Here is an 8,177-nt window from a genome sequence, read left to right as displayed (position 1 = left end):
CTCCTCTGTACGACACCACATGGCCTAAGAACCCAATTTCTCTTTTCCAAAAGCTGCACTTGCTAATTCTTGCGAACAACTTTTGCTCATTCAATCTTCCCACCACCTTCCTCAAATGTGTATCGTGTTCCTCTTCACTCTTAGAGTAAACCAAGATGTCGTCTATGAAGACAATCACGAACTCATCTAGGTACTCTCGGAACACATTGTTCATGATTTTCATGAAAGCTGCGTGGGCATTGGTTAACCCGAACGGCATGACCACAAATTCATTATGGCCATACTTTGTCCAAAAGGTCGTCTTCCGGATGTCTGATTCTTTTATCGGAATCTCATGGTAACCCGAGGCGAAATCGATCTTCGAGAAGTACGTCGCTCCTTGGAGTTGGTCCAACAACTCGTCGATCCTAGGCAATGGGTACCTGTTCTTCACTGTCACTTTATTCAACCCTCGGTAGTCAATGCAAAGTCGAAAGATTCCGTCCTTCTTCTTCACAAAGAGTACCGGTACACCCCATGGTGAGATGCTTGGCCTCACAAACCCCTTCTCCATCAGTTCACCGAACTATTTCTTTAGTTCAGCCATCTCCGCTGGTGCCATACGGTACAGAGCCTTAGATATCGGAGCCGTACTGGGTTCTAGTTCAATGGTGAATGGGCCCGAACGTGCTGGTGGTAATCCGGACATTGGTCTGAACACACTCTCAAATTCCCGTACCACCGGTATGTCCTGGAGTCCCATTTCTGATCCTTCTTCCTCTATGGTGATAAAACCTATGTAAGCTTCGCATCCGTTCTGATCATCTGTTTGGCCTGTAATGCTGAGACCAACAAAATCCCCAAGATTGGCCTGATGCCCTGATATTCCAACATTCCTTTAGTAGTCTCAAACAATACTCGTCCGCGGTGGCAATCCAAGTGGGCCATGTGTTTACCAAGCCAATCCATACTCAGTATCACATCGTGTGACTTCATTCGGCATATGACAAGGTCTTCCGGCATGTCCATACCGCACATCATGACCGAGATGTTCCGTACCACTCTGTACGTCATCATCACTTGACCACCCGCCGCTTGTACCAACCCAAAGTTATCACCGGGTTCTTTCTGAAATCGACCTTTCCCAATCATATACGGACTCACAAAACAATGCGTAGCCCCGGTATCGAACATCACATGAGTTTCTACACCACCCATGAGTATGGTCCCAATGATCTGCCGTGAAGTGCTTGCTTCCACCTGCCCGTCCGCGATCGAGTACACCCTAGGCATAATCTCCGACCGTTTCAGCGGTGGTGGCAACGACAACACCTCGCTGACCCATTTCTGCCCTTGTGTCGCCAGCTTTGGACAGTTCGGTCGAATGTGTCCCGATTGGCCACGCTGGTAGCACACCTGCGTATCGTTCCCCTTTTGCGGACAGCTACTGGTCATATGGTCCTTCCCTCCGCACACAAGGCACGTACCAAGTAAATGTCGGTACTGACCCAAGTGCCTCTTATGGTAGGTTGGAGACACCCGTACACTACCCGAAGCTTTACCTGCAGGCTTCCGGCCTGCAGTATGTTTTGATCTGGTACAATGTTTAGAGTTCACCTGCGGTACCTGCTGTACCGAGGTCCCTTCGGAGTGCTGCTGAGATTCCTTGGCCAGACCATCTTCCAACATGGCCGCCTTCTCAACCAACTTGGTGAGGCTCCCAAAGTTCCATATCATACATCAGTTACGGACATCCACCCTCATGCCCCGCAAGAACCGACGAATCTGAACCTGCTCATCCTCCATCTCGGTCTGAACCGACGAATTTCAACCTGCTCATGACCACCGTACCTCTTGAGTTGGTTAAACTCGGTCTCATACTCTCGCATGGTCCGAGCCTCCTGCTTCACATCTAGGAATTTTTATTTAAGGTGGTCAAGAGCTTCTTAAGGAAAGTACTTTGGAAGGAACAATCTATGAAAAGTCTCCCATGAGCAATTCAGATTTGTCATGCGGTTTACCATGCCTATCCACCACGCATGAGCTTCACCAGACAGATAGTGGATTGCAATGTCTTTCCGATACTCCATCAGACAGATAGTGGATTGGAATGTCCTTCGCTCCCCCACTAAAGTACTTAGTACCCAATTTCAACATGTGGTCCATGATGGTCAAGTACGAAGGAGCGCCCAATTCCACTGGCACCACATTCGGTACGAGCGGATTTGCGACTGGTGGTGGGGCATTCTTTCCAAGATCTGTGCTAGTACTCCTAGCACTTGCCCCATCTCCACTGGTGCAGCCGCATTAACACCCGCATTAACACCAAGTGAAATAAACTAAAAACATGCATTCAAATTAATCAAGAGGTTCGAATATCCCAAAACCATGCAATAGGCTAGTACATCTTCTCATAAATATCAAACTATAAATAAAACTACCCAAAGCCACCATCCTATCCCACACTTGCCTTCCTTCACAGGAGCTGGTCAGCCACATAATTCCTGGTCATCGGACCTTTCATTTCCTGCGATCATAATAGGAGGCGTAAGCAAACAAGGTTGCTTAGTAGAGCGGTCATCCCGTCTCACTAGGCTCAGTTCAATAATCTCAATCCAATTTCAATCAATTCATGCATGTCAAAGAACCCATATGATAGTTGTCCAAATCGTTTAGACCAACCATCGATTATTGCAATAAAAATATTAACACGATAAGCAAGCAATCAAGACTAAATAACCATCGGTCAAGAGATCAACAATAGAACTCGACCACAGTCGCGCACTCACCTTCGGGTTCGACCTACGGTGTTAATCTCTTGCTTCCTATGCGTAAATCTGATCCTCACCTCTACACGGACAGACCAACATCGTTAATAACCGATGTATCAACCATAACAATCGACAGATCAAGGTGGGGAGAAACACTTACCGTTCTCTCCTCGACTATGACTAGGATCTCTCTCGGTTTAAACTTTATGGCAACTCTCTCTCTCTTTCTCGCGGTGGCTCAAGAATGTTTATGGGAATTCTCTTGAGAGCTTAAGGGTTTTATCCTATATATAGGGTCGACAAAAACGCCTTGAGTTTCCTCAAAATGATAAGCCCTATTGTTCCCTAAATTCCCATATTTTTCGCTACTATCCTTATTCGATTAACTTTGCCTTTTCCGCGAGTTTCCATTTCTCTCGGATTTCTATTCCCGTGAGTCGGCTTAAATCTTTCCCAAAGATTCCCGAGTTTCCAATTCTCTCGGGCCATCCATCAGCCCATAGTCATGTCGATCCAGCCTTGTCCATCGGCCCGATCCATCTTTCACCGATGCAACCTTATCCCATAGTTCCTACTTCACTGTCACTTTCACTATCACTCGCACTATCACTCAGACTGTCACTTAGACTAAGTACCAAAACATCCCATTTCATCCAGAAACTTACGTGCCTGCATCATCTACATGAAGGCTAAGGATTCCGTTTCTTCAATTCAGACATTTGTTCACTACTTCAGTAGTCTCAAACTCTCCATTCTCATTCGGATACCCTTAGTCTACCAAACTCATGGCCAGTGTCCTTATGTACCATGTTCCGTATGGTATATGTCCTATTACCGTCCTGATACCATTCTGATACCGTCCTGATACCGTTCTGATAATCTTAACGCTATCAACCAGTCAACGTACCGCTATCGACCCTCAGATTGTACCGTGATCGACTCGTCAGCGTACCGCTATCGACCCATTGGCGTACCGACTATTTTATTCGCAGATGTTACACTTCTCCCCCACCAACATAGATTTGTCCTCAAATCTCGAACAACCATCAGTCAAAGACTCCTGTGCAACTGTCTCCATGGCCCGCACCTCCTCCGACCGATCTATGAAGGTTACCTCCAGGCGATAGCCTCACGTTCCAGGCATTATTTGGTCTTGGATTTTGGACTTTCCTTTACTCATAGAAACATCTACAAAACTTTGTAGATTATAAGCCGAGAAACACGTCTCATATATAGAGAGTACATACCCTCTTTCAAAGAATCTAAATGATCTGACATAGGAGGCAAAGAAACCTCCGCGACAAACCTGACGGTGAACCTCACCACCAAACAGATCTAGAGACAACGTCTACAAGAGAAATCTATAAAACCCTAACCCTTAGAAATTTAGATCCACATGATCGACTACTCTGATACCATGTAGAATTAGGTATTGAACTAACTTTGTTTTCATTCATAAACATTACAATCCTATATCTACATAATTAGCTCTAGAGTTTCTAAGTTTAATAAACTGTCATTGATATAAATAAGACATAATAACAAGCCTAATATACAAGGCCCGATATAACCTTAATACTCCCACTAATAGAAAACATGTTTTCTTCATAGAACTCTTCTCTTGTGTTAGAAAACATCTTGATGAGGCATATCATATCTATCTCAACTAACCATCTGACTAAATGAATAAAATCCTATAGGCAAACCAAATCACAATATATATATATATATATATATAATTTAAGTTTGGTATTCTTATATGTGTTCATTGTGAGGGTTTGTGACACCCTGATACTTATCTTTTCGGTCAAATATCCTAAGAGAAATTTTCAATTAATCGTGTTTATGCTGGAGTAGTTTCAGGTTGGGTGACATTCCAGGAAATAATTCTCGAAACTATGCAAGTGAAGACAAAACACATGAAAGATCATTTCGTTATTTTTTAGGATTGGTAAACAAGTCTGTTAAGCAACCCGAGCGTAGCAAACGGTCATTGAATATGGGTGGGCTCAGGGACTGGGAATGGATATAAGGCTCGCTAAGAGAGGTGGTCCCATGTGCTAGTAGTGGACATGGACCCACTAAAAGGTGGCTGTTAGAGGTGTTACAAACGATATCAGAGTCAAACTCAGACGAGTGTGAAGTTAAGAGGGCTCACACTGTCAAGGTGAAGGTCTTGGTTCCCAATGAGGACGTTTCAATCTGTTAGAGGAGTGAATTGTGACACTCCGGTTAGAAGAGGGGTTTACAAGAATTGATTTGACCACCTATGTCACCAAAGTGCATTTGTCTTTTCAGTCAAATATTGAGAGAGAGAGAGAGAGAGAGAGAGAGAGAGAGAGAGAGAGAGAGAGAGAGAGAGAGAGAGAGAGACTAATGTTTAATGTAATTGAATACATTATCACTTAAAATTTATCCTCAACAGCAAAGATATCTTTCCTTTAGTTGCCGGATTTTTTATCTTATTTTGACTAATGAGAGAAAGACTGATATTATTGCATACAACATCATTCTTAAAAGCCTAATTAATGGATTTTTATCTTCCTTTGACTAATGAAAGATAGACTAATAGGCTTGTATGTCAAAAAGTATAATTTCCTCATGTCCAAAGCAAATCTATCCCTTAAGAAGTTGTAACTTCGACCTCACTTCCTTTTTTCGTTGTCTCATGTAATCTAACCCAATGCTCTGACAACCACTCTCATCTATTCATCCATTTTTTCATCAATTTCCAATAATAATAAGTTGTTTAATTGTTTCAAGTCAGCCAAGAGAAATTCCAAAAAAGGGTACGTGTTTCGTATTCAGTAGTTGATTAGATTTGAAGTATTTACTATATTTTCCTTGCAATTGATTACTGTATCAAAACATCAACGTTTTTAATTCAATCATAGGTGCTTGATTTTATGTATATTCATGTTCTATTTTGATTTGTTTTCCAAATATTAAGATGTATTTTGTTTTACGAGTGATAAGGCATATAGAACAATATATTAGTATGTGGATCTGTCCTTCATGAACTGTTAATTTTATTGTATGAAAGCTTTCAACTTTGGATACTACTTAGTGTGATTTCAGTCTCTCTGTATGTTTAAAAGTTATTTCTGATCAAAATTTTATTTATATAATACTCTTACTCAATTTAGTAATATCAATTCATGTTTCCTTTTTTTTTTAAACATATCATGTTCAGTTTGATTTGCTTTGTCGATCCAATTCCATGAGTATTCTATATGGGCAGTTTGACAAATAGATGAGGACATAAGTACCTTAGTGTGTCCCTTATGTGAGTTTTGTTAGTGTGTCCCTTATGTGAGTTTTTTTTAAGTTTTCAGAAAATTTTAGACTTCAAGAACCATTTATATCACATTGGGAAGTATTAAGTCATACAATATTATTTTGTGTGTTCGCATAGGTGTCATGTAAATCATTAATGTTCTTAGAAAAACTAAAGGATCCACGTATACAATATTTTGGTTATAGGGAGATGTTAGACTTCCCTTCGATTTTCAAATATAATATAGAAAAACATAATTAAATGATAATTTTGCTGCTTTAATAAATATGTGAACCATTTATTCTTTTTCATTATGTTGATGGTATGATAAGTTTCAGTTTGTTGTCCTTATAAGAGTTTCTCAAATGTTCATGCTTTGTTTTTTTACAGGAGGTGATTGAATTTTTTAGGAAAGTGGAGATAACAGAAATGATAACACCAAATTTAGACTATATGTATGGCATGTCTGGAGGAGCAAATTTTAATTAATTAATGAACAACATGACATGGATGGATGTCTTGGTAGTGAAAATCAAGATGATAAAGGAGAGGCAAGGGTTGAAGAGACTTTATCAGGTATTAAAATAACAACATTCTCTTAGGTAGTGTTAGCTTTGGAAGAAGATTTTTTTTTTTTTTGTTCTGAGAAGGATTTGATTTTTTAGTGGTTGATTTTTTTTTTGTTCTGAGAAGGTTTTGATTTTTTAGTTTGATCTACATAGCCAATCTGAGGAATGTGTTCAACAATTTTTTGGGTTAAAGAATTTAATATTAATTATTTTTCTTATACAAGGTATCAAATGGTTCTAAATTGATTTTACTTTTGTTTATCGTGTACATGTCACTCTTAGTTCATTTGTTTAGTTTCTCTCTAGTGGAGTGAGAAAATCTGAGCAAACACATGTCATCATTAGAATTAACGTAAGCTGTTGGCTTGTGATTCATTTGAACATTTTGAATGTGTTACAATTTTAGTGTAGACAGTCTCACCAAAAGGTTGAATATATGAGAAAAGATAAAAGTTTTCAAGCGAAAACAAGGGCAAAAAAATGATGAATTTACCTCCCAGTTCGCAGGACAAGAAAACTTTCTTTAATCAACTATTTTATTTCCGCTATGCACAGAAGACTCTCCATATTCCATTATCATGCAAGATTTTTGCACATATTAGTTTGGAAATACAGTTGAGGTTGCAATGACCGGTCTCACCATGTCATATTCCAAAAACAGATAATCGAAAACAATGAAGATAATGAAGAGAGCTTATGTGGAAAGCACATATATATATATCGAGCTAGAGCCATAACAAACAGTAATTATCATTTAAGAGAATTCTAATATAACTAGATTCAATACTTGTTTAAGAATCTTAAGGAGGGAAAAAAACTCATTGAAACATTAATTCTACAACTTTGGTAAATGTATAGCTCTTTAAGCTTGTATCGCTTGTATATGGAATAACTAGTCAAGAAAGTATTCTATGAAAATCACGCACCACATAGAAAAATCATGATGACCAATTGTCATGGTGCATGACCTTCACGGAAAAGGTTCGCGACTGATTTTCTTATTCAAACCTCATAAGCCCAAACAAGCATACATAATCCAATTTTGAAAATATTAGTTTCATAATTAATTGTTTTCCCTCTTTAGGACTCTCATTTAGGTAGTGAATAAAGTTATATTGATTGTGTTTTAAATGATAATTATTATTTGTTATGGCTCTAGGTCGATATATATAGGTGCTTTTCACAAAAGCTCTCTTCATCATCTTCATTGTTTTTGATTATCTGTTTTGAAATATAACATGGTGAGACCAGTCATTGCAACATCAACTGTGATTCCAAATCATTCTATTCAAGAATCTTGCATGATGATAGAATATGGCAAGCCTTCTATGCATAGCGGAAGGAAAAGAGTTGATCAAAAAAGGTCTTCTTGTCCTCCGAACCGGGAGGTAAATTCATTATCATTTTTCCTTGTTTTTGCTTGAAATCTTTTCTCTCATGTATTCAACATTTTGGTATGATGGTCTACACTAAAATTGTAACATTTTTTTTTGTTTGGAAGAGAGATATTCTAAAACAAGATTTGGAGATGTTTTGGGCTTACCAGAATTCCACAGGTAATTCATTTTAGTATTGCTAGGA

General features: G+C 39.2%; 1 protein-coding gene across 1 annotated transcript; it reads right to left on the bottom strand.

The window, feature by feature from the left end:
- Positions 1-565: 565 nt before the first annotated feature.
- LOC104773211 lies at positions 566-1,868 on the bottom strand. Its single transcript, XM_010497794.1, has 3 exons — positions 1,771-1,868; positions 936-1,696; positions 566-858 (listed from the first exon to the last, which is right to left on the bottom strand). The coding sequence occupies exons 1-3, from the start codon at positions 1,866-1,868 to the stop codon at positions 566-568; spliced, it is 1,152 nt and encodes a 383-aa protein (XP_010496096.1).
- Positions 1,869-8,177: the final 6,309 nt, after the last annotated feature.

The sequence above is a fragment of the Camelina sativa genome, unplaced genomic scaffold (assembly GCF_000633955.1).
Source record: "Camelina sativa cultivar DH55 unplaced genomic scaffold, Cs unpScaffold00487, whole genome shotgun sequence".
Taxonomy (NCBI): Eukaryota; Viridiplantae; Streptophyta; class Magnoliopsida; order Brassicales; family Brassicaceae; genus Camelina; species Camelina sativa.
Note: the sequence above shows the minus strand (reverse complement) of the source record. Positions and strands in the feature narration are given on the sequence as shown.

Bases quoted from the DNA above. Each gene is read 5' to 3' on its own strand.
- LOC104773211 (XM_010497794.1), bottom strand. From the start codon at position 1,868: ATGCGAGAGTATGAGACCGAGTTTAACCAACTCAAGAGGTACGGTGGT. The intron at 1,697-1,770 runs GTTCAGATTCGT...GAACTTTGGGAG, and splicing joins CCGAGATGGAGGATGAGCAG to CCTCACCAAGTTGGTTGAGA. The intron at 859-935 runs GTAAACACATGG...TTGGAATATCAG, and splicing joins ACTGAGTATGGATTGGCTTG to GGCATCAGGCCAATCTTGGG.